We start from the raw sequence: 23,173 nt of genomic DNA on the forward strand, positions 1-23,173 counted from the left end.
GGCCTGGTGAAATCTCACATGCGTCACAATGGATCTTGTGGCACTTCACAAACGTGATTAACGGATTATACAAACTATGTGTCATTACAGGATCACTTAGCCCTTTGTTGATGGGTGGCTACATACTATGAGATAGTGTTAGAGCAGGCAAATAAAAACTGTTCCTAGTTAAAACTACAGAGAAGAAGATTTTAGATGGGTAATTAGCCAAACCAAAAGTTGGCCTGAACAGAGCCTAGATGCCTTGCAGCCTAGTGGGTAGAGCACAGAAATGGGCCAGTGCCCTGCATGTTGGGCATGATTCTTCATTACCCCGTGCCTCCATTTCCCCATATCTAAAATACAGATAATAGTACTGACCCCCTTTGTAAAGCACTTTGAGATCTACTACTGAAAAGTGAGCCAGGTATTATTCCTTTTGTAAACCATGCAAGTACTGAGCCAACTAAAGCCTGCTTAGCATCTGAGAGCTGACACAACCACAGTTTGGAATAATACGGAGCTCCAATCCAGTACACCAGGTGAGCAGAATAAGGACTATAAATGCAATTAAGAGCCATAAAATCCAGTAGCATGAAAGTGGCAACTACATTGACTCAATCATAGAATATCAGGGTTGGAAGGGACCTCAGGAGGTCATCTAGTCCAATCCCCTGCTCAAAGCATACCTGGTTAACAACAACTAAAAACCAGAGAGACAATGGAAGCTTTGATGCCTAAGGACTCTGATGCAGTTATCGTTCTTCCCATAAATGAATTACTCCTAGGCTTTGACTTGTTTGGCAAAGGCTCCAAGAAGAACAGGATGCAGTCCCAGGTCTAGTTTCTTAGCACTTTGCCATCCAGCCACACCTATTACACAGATCTGTCCCCTCAGGGAAACTCTGAATGACATCTTCCCTGCCTTTCAAGCAGCATTCTCATCGTACAAACTGGTTTCCCCAGTGGCTCACTGCTTAGTGTCTTCCTTGCCTTTAATTAGTAACTGATCAGGGTGATAGCCTAGACCTGTTGGAGTCAATTGCAAATCACCCAGGATTTTACTTCAGATTCTTGAAGCACACCAGCTTACTAGTGCTGTAACAAAAGCCTTTAGAAACACAGCGGGGCTAACCCAATCTGCTTTGATAGGATCATGGTAAATCTTGTCCTCTTCAGTTCCCAATAGCTTTCCACCACCTTCCTTTGCACAGGGGGTTCCTTTTGCTTTCTGATTGAGAGGAGACTCCCCCTTCCCCCGCTGTTTGAGAGGAGATCTCTCTGATTCAGCCCACTCCCAGCATTATCTGCTTCATTGCAGGCGAGTGCATAAGAAGGGGATAAAGGATCCTACCTGTGTGAATCTGGGCATGGTTCCTCTCCTGCTGGTTTCCCTTTTCTGGACATGACAAGTTTCTCAGCCCAGACAGTCACTCGCATTATTATTCGTTCTCTTACAGTTAAGGCACCCATTGTGCTTGGCACCAGACATGCACAGGTTAAGGGACTATCTGCCTGATTCATTTGCTAAGAGTGCAGCTGAATGCAGGTTAAGCTGGCCACATGGCTGAGTTGCTTCCAGTCTAACTCCCCACATCTCCTTTCCTCTACTGTCTCCTCAATGACAGCTCCTCCAGGGACCAGGGCCCTCTGCCTCCAGTTTTACCGATCAGGCCCTGGACACTGCCCTAGACAGGGTACAGTCTATGTAGACAAGACAGTAAGGAAAAGCTAATGTCTTCATCTTACAGAAGGGGAACTGAGCCACAGAGAGATTAAGTGACTTGCCCAAGGTCATACAGCAAGTCAGTGCCAGAGCTAGAAATGGAACCTGGTTGATTGAGGGCATCACCTTTTTTCAGGTCATCATTCCTGCCATCACATTTCTTTCCAGAGCTGAGAGAGTGGTTCTTTGTAGTCATTGGAGAGTTTGCCACCAGTTGATATAATACATTAGGTATATTAGTAGGCAAAGCCACTGTGTATTGTTGGATTGTATTACATGACACTTTAGCAGATCTTTTGTAAAACACACAAACCCTTGTGTACACTTACAGCTAAATGGGTTTAAGACAAACAGTATCCAAAACTGAAACCAGTGTGAGACTTGCCTCCTAGAAGGGCTCCTACATAGCTGTAAAATTTTATAATTTTTTTAATGAGTCACTTTAAAACCATGTTAAGTTTCTTAATACAGGTCAAATGTCAATATGAACAGGACTGAGTGGGTGTCAGATGACTGGGATGAGGGCGGTCTAGCCTAGTGGTCAGAGCAGGCATCAGGAATCAAGTGTCGAAACCAGGGTCCGAGCTGGAGTCAGTAGCCAGATCCCAGGGTCAAATCGGAGGTCAGGGACTGGAGTGAGCAGGGTAATGGGCAAGGAGGGGTGCAAGGCTGGGGGCAAGGCAGAAACCCAAAGGACATCACAGTGATGGGTGTGAGCATTGAGCAGCCAGTGAGCTGCTGCTGCTGGAGCTTAATACCCAGACTGCTGGTCCCTCCAGCCAATCAGGTGTCATGGACAATCAGGCAACTTGCCTGGAGACTAGCTCAGCTGCAAGCCTTGATTCCTGACCGCGGGCCCCCATTGCTATGTTGTCATAGACGTATATGGTCTTTTCCAGCACTTCAGAACAGGTTTCTGGCCAAAGAGCTTACAGTCTTTGGCCCTGATTCTGCACCTCCTTAACTTACTCATGTGAGCAGCCCTATTGATTTCAGTGTGACTATTCACATGAGTAAAGTTAAAGAGGCGCATAAGCATTTGCAAGATAGGGGTGTATTTAAACTGTAAGGGATGACAAGCAAAGGGTGGAGGAAGGACAAGGATTACAACCGTAAAGGCTTGGCTACGGGAGGCAGCAATGTGTGCTTAGCAAGGGTGTGATTTCTAAAGTGCACCAGTGTGTTAACAAACAGTGCTATGTTGCACTAAGGAACTTTTAGTTACAGTTTCATAGATTTACCAAGAATGACTATTTGTCTGAAATTTCAGGCTGGAAATGCATTAGTTAGTACTAACTTTTTGTTATTCTGTTGCTGACTGGAGGACAAACTTTTTTAGTAAGCAGAAACAATGCCATGTGATTCAGGCGACCAACCACACCACAAATAATGAAAAGCAAACAGTCGACAATCTGAAAAACCCACAATCTGAAAGTTGTTTATCCCAACTATCTGGTGAATCATTACTACTAATGAACACGTGAAGAAAATCCAAGTTGGTTCATGGCCAAATTGCTCTGCAAAAAGAAGCTAAATTGGCAACTAGTATTATTTGAAACAAATAGTTCACTCAGCTATTCTTGTTGTTGGTCATGTTGTTGTAGAAAGTCATTTAAATGAAGAATCGAAACCACATGTTGAGTTATACTGAACGCCATCAAGTCTATAATAAGAAGTACCCAGTCACTATATTACTTAGTGATATTTATCACTTCCCTCATCTACTAGGTCTTTGAATCTGCCACCACATAGGAACTTTGATATGAAAGATTCTGATTCCAGATCCCATTTTAAGATACTCCATGAATACAACAAGGAGTCTTGTGGCACCTTAAAGACTAACACATTTATTTGGGCATAAGCTTTCGTAGGTAGTTACAGAACACTCTTGTATGTTTCAGCTCAGTAAAAGAACTGTGTATTGAGCCTTCCTCAGAAGCTTTGTGTAGTGGTGGGTCTTCATTACAAATAGTTATAGGATTTTAACAAAAAAGTATTGGACAGGGAAGCTCTACATCATGGACCATAATTTAGGCAGTGGGTTTTGGCACAGCCATGATTTGGAGACAAAAATCCCATGACTCTTGGGGTGGGGGGGGGGAGGCTCAATTAAAAGCCATGGGTTTTGTCATGAAAAAATGACCAGAGCTCTCAAGAAGCAGTTCACTACTTGACATTTTGCTCTGTAATATTAGTGAACATTGCACTGTATCTAGCTTGTTCACCCCTCGGGGAAGGGAGTCTGTCTTCTCAACACTCTTCTCGTCTGTCCTGCACAGGGCCGTCCTTAGGATTTATGGGGCTCTATGCAGTATTATTCAACTGGTGCCCCTATGCCCAACTTGGGGCACAACCACCACCACCACCACCACCACCCCCCCGCATTGCTGACACACACCAAGCTTCATATGCAACAGATGCTTCAGCAGCCCGGGCTTGCACCGGCGGGGGGGGGGGGGGGAAGAGCGGGGAAAGGGGAGTGGAGGGACAAGGCAGCAAAGGATACCGAGCTGCCCGGCCCACCTCACCAGCGGTGTGCCTGGGGTAGCAAGCAGCGGGGGGCGCCCTGCCAGTCCCTGTGAGGGCAGCAGTCAGGCAGCCTTCGGTGGCTTGCCTACAGGAGGTCTGCCGGTCCCGTGGATTCGGCGGCGGGTACGCCAAATCCGCAGGACCGGCAGACCTCCCTCAGGCAAGCCGCCAAAGGCAGCCTGCCTGCCGTGCTTGGGGCGGCAAAAAGCTAGAGCCGCCCCTGCACTTCACGGCAGCGGAGAGTCACAGTTCCCTGCAGAGACCCCCGTGCCCTCTCCCTCATGCAGAATGTGCCACGATGGCACATTTGGCTCTGTGAATATGGCCCCTGCCTAAGGAGGCTGCAGCATGCACTGGGTGTGCAGGAACCGATCCACTCTTACCTGCTGTCCCGGTGGTGCCCCAAATTTTTGGGTGCCCTACGCAGCTACATATGCTGTGTATGCCTAAGGACAGCCCTGGTCCTGCATATCTACTATGTGGTATAAATAACAGCTGATTGGAACATTCAGCTGGGGCCCTCAGCCAACACAGATACTCCTTTTGCCTCCAGCAACATGACTTTAGGACAGTGCATGTGAGGGAGGTTTGCTGGAGGGGCGCAAAGCAGGGGGAAATGAAAACAGGCATAAAAGGTGAGAAATAAAACCCAGAGCAAGGCAGAGAAACAAAAAGTGAAGTAAGCGGGACACCTCATCACCCACCTTCTCCACTGAAACTCTGCTGCTGCAGTCCAGGATTCAGTTCAGAGCCACTGCCCTTCTCACAGAGCCTAAAGGCTATGGAAGATCCAATCTGCTGTTCCTTGGGGTAACCAAAGCACATTAACAATCACTCAGGTGGAGTGACCCTTCTGCTCTGCTTTAATAGGCTGCTTTGTAGAGTCTGGCCCCCAGACAAAGTGACAGGGCCTGGCTTACTTCACTCATCGTTAGCTACTTCTAATTTGTTCCAGTAACTTTCCAGGTACTGCAGTTAGGCTGACTGGTCTATAATTCCCCAGGTCCTCTGTGTTCCCCTTTTTAAAGATAGGTACAAAGTTTGACCCTCTCTAGTCCTCTGGGACTTCACCAGTCCTCCATGAGTTCTCCAAGATAATCGCTAATTGTTCCAATAGTTGCATAAATACCCTATCAAAGCACATGTTTAACCTCATGGAAGCTGCATTCAGGAGTAGTGAGTACAGAGGCTGATGTTGTATAGCATAAAGGCTGATTTACAGAGAGATCCATGAAGATCAAACAGCTCTACTGTAGCATGAAAAAGGAATTGACATTGAGACATTTGGTACCCTTCAGGGCACTGTGAAAATTTAACAGGAAAAATACAGAAGAAACTTGCAATAAGAATTCATAATAAATAAGGGAGCTGCATGGAAAAATTCATTCCCAGGCACTTCCACACAAAAAAGAATTGGGCTGGAATGACTGTTTATTAAAAGAGCCTAGGAGGGTGATAACAGATAAATCATCTTCCCTTACATAGACAAACCTTTGAAGAGCCTTGTGGATAATCTTATTTTGATTGCATCAGAAGACAATCAGAAAGAGTTTGGAACATTAGAGAGTTTAACACTTGTCTCAATTCTTCTTTGCCTGGTAATTAGATTTGAGAAGGCTACATGTGGCTCTCAAAAAAGGGTGCAATTGGCAAATGCATCCAAAAGATGGTGATTTCATTCTGACGGCCTTCAGTCTGCATGTTTTGTGTTTTACTGGCATTATAGAGCAAGGTTTGAATTGTCTGTCAGTTGTTTCTATTTTTATGAAGAATGTACTTTTGCATCATTGTTTATTAACGTTGCCTTAAAATGTGAACATAAAACCAATTCATTTTTTTAATAGTTTGATTTTTTAAACATTTGATTTAAAAAAATAGTAAGTTCATCTTCTGGGGATTTCATGTGAAGAATCTTTACTTTTTAACAGTTCCAATCTCAAAAAATGAGCTCTTTGCGTTCTAACTAAGAGGTAATGCCCAGATAATAAGAGACTCAAAAATGAAGATTTACAGATGAGGTTTTCTGAAAAGAAAGCATTTTTTCTCCCTGTCAGAGAAGGAGTCTGTTAATTTAGGCTTGGGGAGGTTTTTTAATTAAAAAAGTAGATAAATTAGATTTTAAAATGTGGAGATCAGTTTTATAGTTTAACAATGATGGTTATCAAATTTCAGCCAAGTATTTATTTGACATGTTAAATGTGAGTAGATTTAATCCTTTTAGCAGCAAAGAACAAAGCAGTGCTGTTATAAATTACAAGAACCAGTTTTTAATTAGTATGTTAGACAACTTGAGAAGCAATGGACTTGGGGAGACAGTGCCATTGTTTTGTTGGTGCCTGTCACTCAAAGGCATTTGATGTCATTTACAAGTACCTGCTAAGGCCCTCCATGTAACCCTTCATATGTACATATTAAAAAGGCCCCACATCCTCCACTGCTATTAGCAGGGAAACGGGTTGCACTTAACCCTGGCATAAAACACAGATGCCCCTCCCCTGCAGCCTTTGGCACTCAGCACTCTTCATGGGCTAAGGTAGAATCACATGCCCTCTTTTGTGCCTGGGGAACCTCTGGAGGAGAGTAAAAACTCCATTACAAATGGCTGCCTGCCTGGCTCTGTCTCCCTGGGAGATGGATCTGGGGGCTCGCACAGGAAATAATAGGTGCAGCCCGGGAAAAAAAGAAAAAAAAAAGTGCATGACTGAAAAGCCTACTCCTCTGCTCTATTACCCCTGGCTATTCAAAACACACAGGCTCCAGCAAACCCCTCTAGACTGGCATCTTCTCCCCACTAAGGGAGATCAAAGGGGGTGGCTCTCCACTCAAATATCTCAGCCACATTTGGGAATGTCCAGTGGAGAGTAGTTCCGCTATCAAAAGCCAAGTGTTCAGGGGCTTTTTCTCCTATTTTGCTCATTCGCACATGTAACAGAGGTGAGCATGTGGCCTCCAATAGAATGATCTGAGGAATGGAAAGCCTGTCGTATGAAAGGAGACTTGAGGAGCTTGGTTTGTTTTCCTTAACCAAAAGAAGGATAAGAGGAGATATGATTGCACTCTTTAAATATATCAGAGGGATAAATACCAGGGAAGGAGAGGAATTATTTCAGCTCAGTGCTAATGTGGACACGAGGACAAACGGATATAAATTGTCAGTCAGGAAATTTAGGCTTGAAATTAGACGAAGGTTTCTAACCATCAGAGGAGTGCAATTCTGGAACAGCCTACCGAGGGAAACAGTGGGGGCGAAGGACCTCCATGACTTTAAGATTAAGCTAGATAAGTTTATGGAGGGGATGGTATGATAGGATAACGGGTTTAGTCAATAGGTCAATAACGTGCCACAATGGTAATTAGTACAAAGGGTCAATGATAGGATATTGTTAGCCTTTTTCCAGAGGGTCTGGCTGGAGAGTCTTGCCCGCATGCTCGGGGTTCAGCTGATCGCCATATTTGGGGTCGGGAAGGAATTTTCCTCCAGGGTAGATTGTCAGTGGCCCTGGAGGTTTTTCGCCTTCCTCCGAAGCATGGGGCAGGGGTCGCTTGCTGGTGGATTATCTGCTACTAGAAGTCTTTAAATCATTATTTGGAGCATTCAACAGCAGAGTCAAGGGAGAGAATTAGTTTAGGAGTGGGTGGATCGGCTTATGTGGCCTGCATCTTGCAGGAGGTCAGACTAGATGATCATAATGGTCCCTTCTGATCTTGAATTCTATGATTCTATGAATTGGGAGAGAGAGGGACTCAAGCAGATCTTTGGCCTTGCTGAGCCTCAGATGGGTGATTGTTAAAGATAACAGCATGCACAGGAGTTTTTGGGTGGCTTTTTGTTTGCAAATTCAAGGTGCTCTGGGAATGCTTACTCTGGGAAGGATGTTATTCGGCTGCTAGCTTTGCAGGGGGACAGGACTAGTCCTCATGGAAGATCTGAGGGGAATGTACAGATTTGGGCTATTTTAAGGATAAGATGCCAGGGGAAAGACTCCATAAGAAACAAAAGTGGGATGTCAAGATGGAGAAGAAGAAACAACTGGATTCTTGGCACCCTACATCTGTGCCACAACAGGCAGGGAGCTTGTCAGATCTCAAGCTTACCCAGGATGAGGCCTCATCAGTGATGGAGGGGAGATGTCCAATGAAACCCCAGGCTCCGCGGGGCAGTGATGGGGGCGGGTGGGGTGGGTGAATGCTTGGCAGTGCTGAGCCGACAGCCAGGATGGAGGGAGGAAGCACAGAAAGAATGGTGCTGGAGCTCCCGGTCACAGGGGTAAGGCTGAGATCATCACCACTCATGGCTGGTCATACAACACGCGTGACAGGAGCAGGAACATTACCCCACATTTGAATTTGGTCAAGAGTGTTAATCACTTTCTGCTACCTTAAAACCGCTCTGCACAATTCATTCTTCACTTGTGTTGCTGACATGTTCCACCCTGGAAGTAGCTGCATGTTAAAAACAGGGGAGTGATCCAGAGGCAGCATATTACACTAGCCCAAAACTATCCCAAAGCATTGTGATCTATGGGTAGACAAAGCATCATATGCAGGAGAGGATTCAGACTGGCCTTTAATAACAACATGCACTTCTGTAGCATCACTAACCGAGGACAGACCCTGTTTATGATTTAAGCCACAGGCCACTCATTAAGTAAGCAGCCTCCCCACGCTACCAGCACAGAAGAGGAGGGAGAGACGTTAAACTACCTTGTCCAAGGTCACACAGCAAGTGTATTGCACAGCTGGGACTAGAACTCACATTTCTGGCTCCTATTCCTGTAGTCTAGCTGCCAGCCCACACTGCCCCTCCAGGGAGGGCCACTTACACTTTAATCTCTGAGTTGTGCACCCACAGCAGGGCCGCTGCTATGAAGGGTGGCTTTGTTTGTGGGAAGCTGCTTTGTTGTTTTAGGAAAACAGGCGAGTCAGTGTTTAAGCAGAAATCCTCTCAGCTCTGAGGAGAGTTACATTTTTCATCTTTATCGAAGCATTCAGGCTGGGATATTCACAGGAACCGGGTCAGCATTTAATTCCCAAATCCCCTTGGCTTTGGGCACATAACTCCCCTCTGCACCTGTGAGAAGCCCAACCCTGCACGAAGTACCATGGCCACGGTGGAGGGCCTCACAAACCTCCAGCACAACAGAAAAGCCTGTGAGCTGTACTCATCCCTCCTCCCCGCTCAGACAACCAGCATTCCTTGGGGCGTGTAATGGCCAAGCTTCCCTCTTCTCAATGCTGCCAGCACAATCAGGCCTAGTATGCCTCAGGGGCTAGAGCAACAGCCCATCTGAATCATGCATGCAGCCTTTCTTTTGATGGCTAGGGTTATGAAAGTCTTTGCTGCCATCCAGGCTGTATGGGGCAAACACTCATTTTCCCATCCATTTTTCTATTAAGGGACCTGGATAGTCAGACCCAGCTAGCCTGCTCTTATATTACCAGCCTTCACTTTTAGGAACCAGATGGTATCTAGGCTACCCCAGGTACAGACTTGCCCCATGCACTGAGCACCAGGGTTTCTCCAGTAACGTTATGTGAATTCTGTGCGAGCATCTCCTAACGGAGGCTACCTGGCACAACTAGGAAAGTGGCTGCTTCATGGAATCTTCCGGAGGTGTGGAGCAGGAGGTTACTTTCAACACATGGATGCTATGGTTTTAGGAAGGTAAGACCCATCTCAAGTAGCGTGGGAAGCTAAGAATGATAAACATTTGTCTAGGAAGATTATGTGTGGGATACACAAAAGCGCTTGCCCTTGGCTTAGCAGTTTCCACAGAAGTCAACAGTAAAACGCCCAAGATGGGAGCAGAGGAAGGCTAACATGGAGTATTTTTGAAAAACCCCTGCTAGGAGTCTGACTCTTGCATTAGGAAATGTGTGATTAATTCTTTATCACAGTGACCCTGCTCCCAAGTGAAACACGCAGGATTTGCAGGTAGTCAACACCACTTAGGCCTTTTGTTTAGAAAATTTTATGAGGCAAGTCATTAGTACTAGCTACAGGTTCCTGCATTAACCTCTTCTGAAGAGAAGGGGGTTTGAGTTGGAATCTTTCAGGGGCAGACAACTGGAGGAAAACTAATGTGAACAATAGCAGGTCACAGCCCCATTTCAGGTACACAGATGCAGGCATAATGAGCTGAATTTGGCCAAACAACTTTGTAAAAATGTGTTCTTACACAACTGAATGGCTTCAGATTTGGGGGGGGGGGGCAGCTTTTTACATGAAGATCCCATGTCTGAGTTCCCCAGCTCATCCATGGTGGGTTGGCACCCCTACTTAGATTGTCCAGGAGTCTCCAGGAATTAAAGATTATGTCATGTAATGAAACCTCCATCTGACCAAAATTGGCAACCATAATCCCAAGAGTTCCTCCAGGCCAAGGATGGCATTTTGCCCAGAGAATGAACATGTGTGTCTAGGATTCCCCATCTTATCCCAGGAGAGAGAGGAAATCCAGGCTGAACTCCCTCCAGATAGCTAAGAGCCCACACCATGACATTTCCGATGAATAAAACCAGAGAGAAAGAAGTCAGAATTAAGTTTTTTTTGTTATTATAAAAGAAACTATTCATAAATCCAAATGCAATGGCCTATATTGGCACCATCCAAAATCCCAGAACTTTTGAACCCACTAGACATTCCCCTGAGAGAACTTAGGGGCAGCCTGGGAGGGGAGGGCAGGGTGGCACAGAGCCCTCTCATTAGTGTAGTCCTGGCTAGGTGGCAGGTAGTTTGCGTGCCAAGACATATCAACAGTTAACACCAATGGTCTCTGTAAAACTGTACAACTTTAGAAACCCTAAAAATATTATTAAAATCTAAAAGTTGTTTCTTTTTATGAAAAGCCCTGCTTTAGTGACATGCTAATCCCACGGGAAAATAAAACACCCATGGCCCCATTGCTAACATAGTTAAGTTGACCAGCCAACTCATAATTTAGAACATCCTCCTTGTGTTTCAGCCACGCCACACGCCTGCATCAGCTCGAGTTTAAGTTACGATCTTTACCGCTAGCTTCCAAGTGCTGAACCGATGTCCTGCCAGGAATGGCAAAGCCACATTTCAAAAGTATTTAAAAAAAAAAAGTGTCAACTTCCCTCCTGGACACCCCCCCCACCCCCCATTCTACCCTCTTCTCTAGCCCACGCTGGAGGTCCACCTCCAACAGTACCTTCAGGAACCCTGCCTGCTCTAGCTGGCTGAGTTATTGGAACATCTTTTAAAAAAAAAATTATATATAGGGTTTTTTTTGTTTTTACATTTAAATATATATATATATAAAAAAAATACTACTTCACTCTGTGTTATACACAGGAGATCGAGTGGCTTCCAATGACAGAGCAAGGAGGAATTTTGCTACCAGCTCCCACATTTAGCTGGGACAGTAGAATGCAAGAAGATGCCCAAAAGTCTTATCAAAGCCAGAGAAGGGAAATTTCCCACCATGTGTAAGTGTGCAAAGGGGTCAGAATCTATCATAGCTGCTTTACTCCTTTCTCCCCTGAATAACTCAAATCCGAGGACAACTGGTCTATGGAGAGTTTAGTTATGTATGTTATCATGGGAGTTAGACTCTCTTGGGCAAAACCCACTACAGCCTCTTGTCCATCCACCTTCCTTCAGCCTATCACCCTGTGTCCATGGAAGCCACTGGGTCCTGTCAGACATACAGATGAATTAGACAAAACAGTGGTTAAAATTCTTCTCTAACGCACACGCCTCCTCTCAAGCATCAACAAAGAGACATCGACAAGAACTAAATGCTCCCTCCCCCAACACAAGAGTTACTGGGACACAAACAAAGTGGTAACTTGTGCCCTCAGAATTACATCTAGAAGAGACATTTGGGGGCAGGTGGTGTCTGTCGGGGGGCAGTCCACTTAGTTCTTGTACTCAAAGGGCTCATCCCCGGTTTCGCTGAGAAGACACGTACGGATTAGTGCCTCCGTCACAGCATAAGGGTCGCAGTTGGCAGAGGGCCGGCGGTCCTCGAAGTAGCCCTTCTTTTCTTGGCCCACGTTTCTGGGGATACGGATACTGGCCCCACGGTTGGCCACGCCAGCAGAGAATTCATGGATGCTGGATGTCTCGTGGAAGCCCGTCAGGCGCCTGGCATTGTCCAGCCCCCCTTTTGGGTCGTAAGCACGGATGTGGTACTGGTGCCGCTTGCTAAGCTTCTCAATGGCCTCTTCTATATGCCTGGAGACAGAAGGCGGGAGGTTGTGAGACTTTGGCAAGAACACTGGCTGGCCATGGATAATGTTGCCAAGTGGGTGAGTTCCTGCCTTTCTCCCACACCCCACCCACGCACACAAATCCCATGTTTCAGTCCCTTGTCTGCAAGCATTCCCATTCTAGCTAGTACCAGCCATGGGCCCCCTTCCTCTCATTGATAGTGAGTTACTTTGGGAAACTGACTCCACTGTATCACTTGGTTACATGGTTCAAATCCTACTTTCCTACAGCCAGTTCACCTGCATGTGGGGCTGGGTGTTTTCCCCTCCTTGCCTATTCTGACCAGTGAGGCTCTCAGAATTTTTGGGGGGATCCCAAAGGCAGGTAAGACTCTCACTGACTGGAGTTAAAGAACATTACAGCTTGTGGGGGTACCAGTTAGAACCAATAATTTGGCTGAGTTGCATTGCCACTAAATATGCCTGATACAGCTTCCTTTATCCTTGGGAAGACACAGGTTGTGCTTTGACACATTTTATTATTTCAGAAGCTTACGAGTTCTGCAAGTGTAGTGATATTCTGAATGCATTCACTGAAGTTACAGGGGAAGGAGTGGGCAGAGAAATGCCCAAATGGATCCTTAACAGAATTCCATTGTACTTGAAAAGTACAATCTAGTCCCTGAAAAACAAAGTCCCAGACTCTCAAGTACAGTGGAATCTGTAAGCCAATGGTCTAAGAATAGTCCAATCTGAATGTACTTTCAATATCTGGCCTTGTTTACAGTGAGGCAGAAATTCTCCCTCCTTTGGTCTAGCACCAGATAAACTCCTACTACAGACAGAGTACAGGCCTTTTTACAGAGGTGGTAATCCAGTGCTAGACAGTGGTAAGAACGGCTGCCCCTTGTCTATTAGCACTTCCACCATTGCTAGTGTTGGTGGAACTGTAGCAGTGTTAGACCACTACTGGGGAAATTTCCTCAATCTTCAGTGCAGACAACCTCTGGGTGCAACAGCTACAGTGGGAAAGGAGTTCAGTTCTAGTAAAGGAAAAAAAAAAAAAAAAAAAAACACCAAACCTAGAATCTCTGGGGGTATTCAAGCCAAAAAATCTCTTGCATGGAGCAAGACATGTCACTATTCCCCTGGCAAGCCAACTAGTGTCAGGTGCAGTCTCAGTTCTGTAGAAGTCTTGCTGCTGTTGGTAAAGTCCACTTTCTCTAGCTGAGCTTGCCAAACTGATGCAACTAGCCCAGCTGTAGAGAAACTTACTTGAGGCCTCCTTCCTCCCTCATGGACTTGGTGCTGAAGTTGGTGTGGCAACCGGCTCCATTCCAATTCCCAGAGATGGGTTTGGGATCGAAGGACACAATTACCCCAAAGTCTTCACACACCCGATGTAGGATGAAGCGTGCAATCCAGAGGTGATCCCCCATCTCAATCCCTTCGCATGGGCCCACCTGGAATTCCCACTAGAGAGCAGAGAAAAAAAAAAAACCAAAAAAAAAAAAAACAACACCATTGGCTCAGTTTGGTGAAGAACCATTTGCTGCAAGATGCTGTTCACCCCCTCTGCACCGTCCTGCACTCTCAACATTTACAAAGCCCCAGGGTACATACTGACTGCAGCAGCAGAGTTTAGCAGCATGAGCTTCCGCATTACGTCATTGGCTGGTGCCAGCTGACTGCAATGGCAGGTGAAGCCAAAGTAGTTACCTGTGCGGGCATCACTTCTGCATTTGTTCCTCCAATTTTAACACCAGCATAGAGACATGCACGATAATGCGCTTCCACAATGTCTCTGCCATAGGCTTTGTCTGCTCCTACGCCGCAGTAATATGGACCTGCAGTAGCACAGAGCACAAGAAAGGTGAACATAGTCTTCAAATAGCTTGTGATTGAGTGCAGTGAAGAGCACAGAGTGCAGTTAGGAAAGGGTTCTCAGAAGGCACAGGTCGCAGGAAAGTCTCTATACTGCTTTCATTTGGGGTAGTAGTAGACCAAAATACCTCCAGAGCATGACTCCAGTCAGAGTCAGTGGGACTTGGGCTCCTATTTCTGAAAACCCTGCCCAACTGGTCATATTTAAATGAATTGCAGACTAATGGAATGAACACGGGATATGAATCTGGTCTATATGTCATAAGATTACTGTACAGCCACTAAAGATTACTTTCATTGTTTAGTTTTGGTCACTGTCAGCATAGCTTTTGGTGATCCAGTTTTAGCAACTCCTTGAATCTTTCATCTCACTTTACACATTTCCAGTTAATCCATTAATTAGTGACTGATAACATTATGATTTGGGGTTAAGTATTCATGAGATCTCCTATTCCTAGTTCAGATATTAACTCCTGGAAGCTTACCCTGGGGCCCAGGGAAGCCATTGGAAGGCCAACCAAATGGATGTCCATCTGTCCCAAGAAGAGTATATTCTTGCTCCATCCCAAACCAGGGGACCTGGTTGGACACCATATCCATAATCCGTTTACAGGTGTGCCGTAGGTTTGACTCTAGAATGGAAGAAAAGCACAAAGCTTATTAGCTCACCAATGTTCTAGCCACAAACAGAAACCTCCGACATATGAGATGTAGCCTGGTCATGGACGGGTAGCTTCTAGCTACTGGTAAAAAAAGGAGAGTCCAGTGTGCTGCTCTGGTGGAACAGCTCAGATTCTTATCCCACCATGGAAGCTATGACTTGCCAATGTATTCTGGACAAAGCCACTACCATACAGGCTGTCTGGGGGACTCATTTTCCCACCCAGACCTATAGGGAAGCCCAGAAATTCAGACCCAAAGAGACTGCCCTGTGACCACCATCATTAGCCAATATAAGATCTAAGTGGTAGGTAGGGCTGCTGGCCTTAAATAGCGGATGCTCCTATTGGTTGTCGGTGCCATCTTATGGACTTCCTTGTACTTCTTCTTTCCCCCCTCTCCCTTCCATGCTGCCCCATAGAATGGATTTCCCAGTCCCCACATTCCTCCCAGCATTGGAGTTCCTCTTGACGAGTCCATCAATATTCCCAAGCACTGACCCATGTCATACTCCATCTCCATGTTACCAGTGACGAGAGGCTAGACCAAAACAGATAAACATCTAAGCTAGTTTCTCCCTTGGTGTTGCCTACTGCATCTTGTTTTCTTTATATCCAAGCTCTTCAGGGCAGGAACATTTGTATGTCTTGTACAGTGTTAATGCATTAATGGTGCTTGGTAAAGTCTTCCATTAACTACTTTTCTGACAGTTACCCCTCCACCAACCCTCCTCTACTCCAAGAGGGAGCAAGTCTTCTCACCCCTCCCAGAACTACTGCAGCCACTCTTGGGGAAGGCACTGCACCATACCTGCTGGTTTGCGGTTGTACTTGAAGACCTCACAAAGAACCAGCTTGTTGGGGTCCTTGCGGAAAGGGTCCCGGAACATGGCAGCAGGGAGAAGGTACATATCACTGTTTGAACCCTCAGACTGGAGGGTGCTAGAGCCGTCAAAGTTCCACTCAGGTAGATCTAGAACAAGAGAGAAAAATTCACCCCTTTAGGTTAGCAGCTTTCCATAACCATCAAAATGAGTTCACTAGCTGATTCAGCATGACAATTGTGCAAAAAAGATTGCTTGTTAAAGGACTCTGGCACACACTGTACTTTGTTGATTTTGCTGCCACTGAAATATGGGGTGAGGGAATTGCTCTTTGCTACCCTGTGGAAAAACAAAAAGCTGGGACATCAGCGAAGTCCGATTCAGCTAACTGCACTGCAGATGTCCTTGAGGAACACTTCCTATCTTGTAGCCAACACGCTATGGTAAGATGAAGACCCAGATGGGTTTCCCTAGCCGAAACAAAGGGAATCGGGGAGATGCTATAAGTCAAAAGGAATGAGAGAGGGAGTCCGGTGTCCTCAGTTGTCTCCAGACTGCTGGATGGCCCTGAAACATGCTCCTCCACATTGATGCAACTGCACAGACCTGGTGAAGGGAACCTTGGGAGAATGCACAAGGCCTAGAGCTGCCTGAAGGGGGAATATCATCAATTGGATAGTCCAGTGATTGTGGGGAGAAAACATCCCCTTTACACTACCTGTGCCCCTCCAGCTGAGCATGGCTCAGGCCCCCACTGAATACCACTTTTGCAGTGCGAGCACATTTGAAGCAGCTGTGAAGAAATTAACTCTGCCCCCATTGTTATCCCCTTCCATGTGCTATGGGTGCCAAACACGCGGTGCCAGCCACTTCCTCGGTGAGGCGGGGAGATAATTCTGATTGCTCATGCACAGTACTTCGGTTTTAGAACTGCCCTGGCCAGTGCCATGGCAACAAGGGAAGAAATCCGAATGCTATTATCATGTCAGTTGGGGCTGTTTGTTCTGAGACACACAAGCTCTTAATTACACTGGATATATTATCTTCCCAGCACTTCCTTCCTGCCATCTCCCCAGGGCCAGAAGAGCTTTACAGGTAAAGCGCCAGCAGGCTGGGAATACCCTGCAGACAGACACCCCTTTAGCGCAGATGGGGACATGTCACCGATTCCCGGCTCTACTTACACCTTTGCCCCACAAGGAGAAGGGTGGTCTTCCAGATCTCCTTCTGCATCAGGAGATTATGAAGTGCATCCTGCTCAGCCTGTCCACTTTTCCAAGCGCACACCAGGAGCGAGGTGGGAGCTATCCCACATCATGCACTCGATACAAAGAACTCAAGGGGTGGAATGCACTGACTGTCTCTGGTCCAGATTTCTCCCCATGTGGGAAAGACATCCCCACCCCCAACTCAAAAAGAAGGAGCTTTGTCTTCCAACAGCACAGCAGCATTTTGCAGCTCTGTGGTCAGATGCTTGAACCCAAGCAAAGCCCCATATTGCTGCAAACCCACTGGGTGCAACTGCTTGTAGTCCCAGCATTCACCTTGTGTCAATCATACACCTGCTCTCTTACCTTCAATGCTCTTGGGCTCTTGGTCAAGCGTCCGGGTTTTACAGCGCAGGTTCTCCCCAGTCCCATCAATCCAGATGTACATAGCCTGCACCTTTTCACCCTGAGGCAGCTTCATGTACATTTGCTTTATAGCTTTGCTCAGGTGGGAACTCGCTGAGGTGGCCATGGCTGCGGGGTGCGTTACTGGGGTCCTGCCAGGAGGGGAGGGAAAAGCCAACCATGAATATTTCTGTGTTCCGAATGGGTTCTCACACTCTTATACAAGAGAATGACCAAGTGGGAGATCTTCACAGCTCAGCAACAGAAGAGAGATGTGTGCACTGAGTGTCCCCTAGACAGTTATGCTGGAATATCCCAGACAGTGTCACAGCTGATTACACCAGTTGTGAATCTGAATACAGTAGATTACACTATAGGAAACAGACAGTGTATCAATCCGGCAGTTCAATAACATGGTTTGGGACCAGCTACAACAATCATTTGGTTTCAAAGATTTCCTGTGGTCTCAGGAAATCCGAGATCTCATCTACTGAGAGGTTGGGTCCTGCCCTGTCAGCTGATGGACTTGGTCTTTTCCCTCTCTAGCTATTATGATCATTAAGAGATCAGAGAGCAGCAGCCCCTCAGAAGGGCTCCTTGACTCCACTGTGAACTCTCCACTCACAAAATGCAATTTCAGAACGGACATTGCCCTGGAGCCAGAGCCGGCTCCAGGCACCAGCTTATCAAGCAGGTGCTTGGGGCGGCAACTCGGGAGTGGGGCAGCACTTTCAGGGATTCGGCAGCAAGTCCCTCACTCCCGCTCGGAGCGAAGGACCTCCCACTGAATTGCCGCAGATCGCGACTTTTTTTTTTTGTTTGGGCTGCTTGGGGCGGCAAAACCCCTGGAGCCGGCCCTGCCTGGAGCAGCGTTTTTGCCCACTTTGGCTTAGACAGGGCCTTCTGTGGTCCTTCCCCATTCCAGTAAGGACCATTTGCCAGAGACAGCTCCATCTCCGGACCATGCGATCTGAAGATATACAATACTGTTACCTAATTAAGATGAGAGGGGCCCCTAACTACAGCCCAAAGCAAAGTAAGTAACCTTTGAACAGCAGAGACTCAAGAGGCCTCTCAGCCATGGAGCATCTGGAGGCAGAGGGGCCCTGCTCACATACAGGGAGAGTTGTAGTAGATTCAGAGGATGCAAGCGGAGGTCACTGGGGATCTTTTACAGCCCCCTGGCTCTGCATACTTGGGGCAAAAGCCCCTGACTCTGAGAAGTAGCTGCTTTGGCTGAAGACACTGTACTCCCTTGTCCCATCTGAGGAACGCAGATTTGCCTCTGTCACACCAGCAGCTGTGCTGGGGGTCATGGAGCCCTGCTGGCCCTTGCCAACCCTATTCCAGCATTCCCAGCAGGCCACCAAGTCGAGCCCTCTCTGGTACTCTCAGAAGCAGCCACCCCTCTGACCGGCACAGACAAGATTTTGTTCAGTCCCTTCCCTGCCTTTATTTATTTCTTGGCAATAAAAGCAGCACTGCGGTGACTCCAGCCTGGAAACAGCTGGAGTCTCAGAACCAGCCTGCCTCTCCCCTACAACTGGCCAGAAGGCAGACCACCCCTACCCCCAAGATACAAGCCTCCCTGGATTCCCCTTCCCTCTCTGCAGCCCCCTTGCTGTCACTGCATTTATTGCCCATTTGATTGCATGCCTCTACGGTGGCAGTCCAGGCTTGGTCCTGTAAAAGCTTCCAGCTGAAGGACCCACTGCTGCCCCCCACGGCTTTTCTTTATGGTCAGCTAAGAAATTTGATCTATGGCTGTTCCTCTCCACGCAAATCCCTCCTCCCCTGTTCTCCTTCCTTAGGAGCCTGCACTCCCGGTTTTTTAAGGAAACTGTGCAGAGCAACTGTGAGGAGATCTTCTGTCCCAGAAAGCTCCGAGCAAAGAGAAGCCCCTTAGAAGATCTTGAGCGACCTAGTTTCCCCTCCCCTTTACAGAGCTAAATCGGAGCTGCCCCCCCGGAGTGGCTGCTTCGGGGACATAAAGCAGACAAACACAGCAGCCTAGCAAGGGGAGCTATGCCGATGTACCGCCCCAGGCACCATCAGGAATAAAGGTACCACACACCCAGCCGTCCTTCTGTCGGCAAGGCAGGCATCTCCCAGCTCGAGGAATCGGAGACTGACTGGAAGCAAGACAATGAAATAGGGAAACACACGGAGAGGCATTTCAGGAAAATACAAGATCCATCCGCAAAGCCACCTTTCAATACAGCCTTGCAGACCCGAGCCGAGCCCCGTGTGGGATCCAGCCCTGCGGGATTTCTCTGCCGCTGTACACACAGCCTGCCAGACGCAGGGTGCATTGGTTTAAGGGGAGCAGGGCCATCCTCTAAGGGAAAAAGCAGCAAAACCCAACAACGCCACATTAAGCAAAGCAAAGCGTCCTCCTAGCCCACCCCACTGCCTGTGAACAGCATCAAAGCAGCCCGAAGCACCCCCCAATCCCATAGGAGGGGGGGCACATTCCCAGTACACGTCCCCGCGCAAAGCCACCCAATGCCCGGGAGACAACGAGCAGAGATTTACCATCCCACGCGCCGCGGGAACAGAAGCAGTTACCTTGGCTACTGAGCAGGGAGAGGAGAGGCAGAGGAGAGACAGGCTGGGTGGACTGATGGGCGAGGCCTCACTTTCCCCGAGATGCTCCCATGCTCGGCTCTGGAGAAGCCAGCTCCCGGCTCGCCCATTTATCAGCTGCCCGTGCCGGCCCCCGGGCTGTCCGATTGGCTTCCTCAAGACGTGAGCACGCCACGATCAGCTGATGGGCGGCCCGTGGATCCCAGCCATTGGGCCGGCGAAGACAGGGCGAAGGGGGCGGGAGGGAGCCAGGAGAGCTGGGCTGGGGGAGCAGGGAAAGAGGAAAACAAGAGCGAGCTCCTGCTGGGCCGGGGGACCCCGCCTTCTCCAGCAGGGAGAGGAAAACAGGCTCAGCGCAGCAGCAGGCGGCGAATGAATCGCCTGCTCCTGCAGCCGCACACTGGCTCCTTTGTGCATGCCCTGGCCCCCTGTGCCGGAGCCCTGCGAGCCGAGCCCGAGAGCGGAGTGGGCCGGGTCTCACTGTGCCCCGTTTCAAAACAAAGGAGGCACCCCAGAGACAGCGGCCCTGGGACTCCGCCGCCCGAGGAAGGTGCGGCTCTGGGTTTGCAGGGTTATTCCGATAACAGTAAAACTCTGTTTAGAGTGAAGTTAACTCCCCCCGCCCTGGATTCCCACCAGTATTGCAAAGCTCCGGTTGCCTGCTTACACTCCCACCCTGTGCCGCTCTTTTCTGGCAAGCAAGAGCTCTCCTCAGTCACTAGGTGCTTCTGGGGAGGGACAGGCCAAGCCGGGTTTAGAAAGCAGGGGGAGGGGGTATTTTTCCCCTCTAACGGTTCTTGGAAAGTGGAGACAGGATCAACTCTCCCTGCTATCCAAAGTGTTTACGTTAACAGCTGCCTTTTCTTTATATAACTGCATGCAGAAAAACAAGCCCTGCTTGCTAAACAGGGCAGAGAGGGGAGAGCTGTCTAACTAGGACACCCAAAGGTTTACTGGGCACGGGCGGGGTGGGGGCGCCAGCCGAGTACCCAGCTTTCCCCTCTGGCTCTACAAAAACAACGGCGCTGTGAGCACATTAATTTTAATTTCAGATCCTGGCTCCACAGGGAGGAGGGGGGATGGAGTCAGCAGTGACCAGGAATTCAGGGCGGCTGACATCCTAGGACTCGGGATGGCAGGGAAGCGCACAGCGGTCAGTATGGCCTGCTAGAAGGGCTGGCCAGTATTTTTCCATCCTGCAAATGGTCTCTTCTCCCACTTCTGCTCTGCCCTCCTCACTTTCCAGCACATTCATAAGAATCAGGATTCAGAGGCCACTGCAGCTATCACACCAGCGCACTATTTGCCAATTACAGAACCAGTTTCTCCTCCCTTGGTTTTCACACCTCAGCTGCTAGAACAGGGCCTCATCCTCCCTAATTGATCTAACCTCGTTATCTCTAGCTTGCTTCTTGCTTGCTTATATTTACCTGCCCCTGGAAATTTCCACTACTTGCATCCGAAGAAGTGGGCATTCACCCACGAAAGCTCATGCTGCAAAACGTCTGTTAGTCTATAAGGTGCCACAGGATTCTTTGCTGCTTCTACAGAACCAGACTAACACGGCTACCCCTCTGATATTTGCTTTCAATTTGCCTCCCCTCCCTGTCACAAGAGGCACTGGGGCTGCTCCCCGAATTGCCTTAGAACAGGGGTGGGCAAACTTTTTGGTCCAAGGGCCACATCTGGGTATGGAAATTATATGGCAGGCCATGAATGCTCATGAAATTGGGGGTTGGGGTGCAGGAGAGGGTGAGGGCTTCATCTGGGAGTGCAGGCTGTAGGGTGCAGCCAGAAATGAGTTCAGGGTGCAGGAGGGGGCTCCAGGCTGGGGCAGCAGGTTGGGGGCTTCAGTTGGGGGTGCAGGCTCTGGGGTGGGGCTGAGGTGCAGGAGGGTGCTCTGTGCTGGGACTGAGGGGTTCAGGAGGTGGGAGGGGGATCAGGGCTGGAGGTTGGGGCACATGAGGGGGTGCAGGCTCTGGGTGGCGCTTACCTCAAGCAGCTCCTGGAAGCAGCAGCATGTCCCCCCTCTGGCTCCTACGTGGAGGTGCATCCAGTGGCTCTGCATGCTGCCCCGTCCACAGGCACTGCCCCTGCAGCTCCCATTGGCCGCAGTTCCCAGCCAATGGGAGCTGTGGGGACAACACTTGAGGCAGGGGCAACTTGCAGAGCCCCCTGGCTGCCCCTACGCATAGGAGCCAGAGCGGGGACATGCCTCTGCTTCCGGGAGCCGTGCAGCGCCACGGCTCATGGAGCGCTGCGGGCCCCAGACCCCGCTCCCCAGCTGGAGCTCGAGGGCCAGATTAAAATGTCTGAAGGGCTGAATGTGGCCCCCGGGCTGTAGTTTGCCCACCCCTGCCTTAGCATAATCTCAGAATGTGAGGGAAGAGGTGAATGAATTTCTTAGCCCCTTAGAAATCCAAACTTTGCAAGTACAAAGGCTCAGAGACCCAAACTTCAACAAGATTCTCACCTCTACCTTCTCCCTCCCCCTACCCCGAAATGAGCTCTCCAGCACAAACACTGCTCTCACTTCTCTCAGCTTCTACCTGTTTCAAAGAGGAAATCTGATTGCCACTACTCCCAGCTCTTTGGGCATCCCGGGGGCACCATCAGCAAAGCGGTGGCACGTAGGATGGCACTGCACATCCCTAGCGCTAGCTGTAGTCAGAAGGGACCAGATCCTCAGTGGGTACAAAGTGGGATAGTGTCACTAAAGTCTATGGAGCTGTGTCAATTCACGGGTAGTGTGTCCCCCTTAACAGCCTGAATTCCTCCTTGGAAAAGGGATGGCAGCATTTACACAGAGAGCCAATTATTTTGCACGTCAGCTCACACAGAGGGCAATAAGAACATGTTACTTCCCCAGGGTTAGTCCCAAGGCTGATGTCTATATAACCTCCCCATCACCTGAGTGAGAAATAGGTACACATTTCTTTAGCATTTTGGAGGAAGAGGAAGACTCAAGGGACATGGCCCCTGACCAGAGGTGAAAGTAAGCGGGTACAGTCCTGTACGGCGTACCGGCAAGAGCCAGTACACCGTGCCGAACCGCACCGGCTTCCGCGGCGGGGATTTAAAGGGCTATGGGCTCCCCATGGCTGCGGGGAGCCCAGAGCCCTTTGAATCCCGCCCACGGCTCCAGCGGCCAGGCTGGGGCTGGGATTTAAAGGGCTCAGAGCTCCCACGCCTGTG

General features: G+C 48.6%; 1 protein-coding gene across 2 annotated transcripts; it reads right to left on the reverse strand.

Moving 5' to 3' along the window:
• Nucleotides 1–9,909: 9,909 nt before the first annotated feature.
• Nucleotides 9,910–20,114, reverse strand: GLUL (glutamate-ammonia ligase). 2 transcript variants are annotated; one of them, XM_039485650.1, is made up of 7 exons: nucleotides 19,961–20,114; nucleotides 17,354–17,544; nucleotides 15,767–15,928; nucleotides 14,782–14,928; nucleotides 14,132–14,259; nucleotides 13,688–13,887; nucleotides 12,119–12,437 (listed from the first exon to the last, which is right to left on the reverse strand). In XM_039485650.1, the coding sequence occupies exons 2-7, from the start codon at nucleotides 17,517–17,519 to the stop codon at nucleotides 12,119–12,121; spliced, it is 1,122 nt and encodes a 373-aa protein (XP_039341584.1). In that variant the 5' UTR covers nucleotides 17,520–17,544; nucleotides 19,961–20,114. The 2 variants fall into 2 exon arrangements, with proteins under 2 accessions (XP_039341585.1, XP_039341584.1); XM_039485651.1 differs by lacking the exon at nucleotides 19,961–20,114 and having other exon boundaries at nucleotides 9,910–12,437; nucleotides 17,354–17,519.
• Between the last annotated feature and the right edge of the window lie 3,059 nt (nucleotides 20,115–23,173).

Source organism: Mauremys reevesii, linkage group 8, assembly GCF_016161935.1.
Source record: "Mauremys reevesii isolate NIE-2019 linkage group 8, ASM1616193v1, whole genome shotgun sequence".
Classification (NCBI taxonomy): domain Eukaryota; kingdom Metazoa; phylum Chordata; order Testudines; family Geoemydidae; genus Mauremys; species Mauremys reevesii.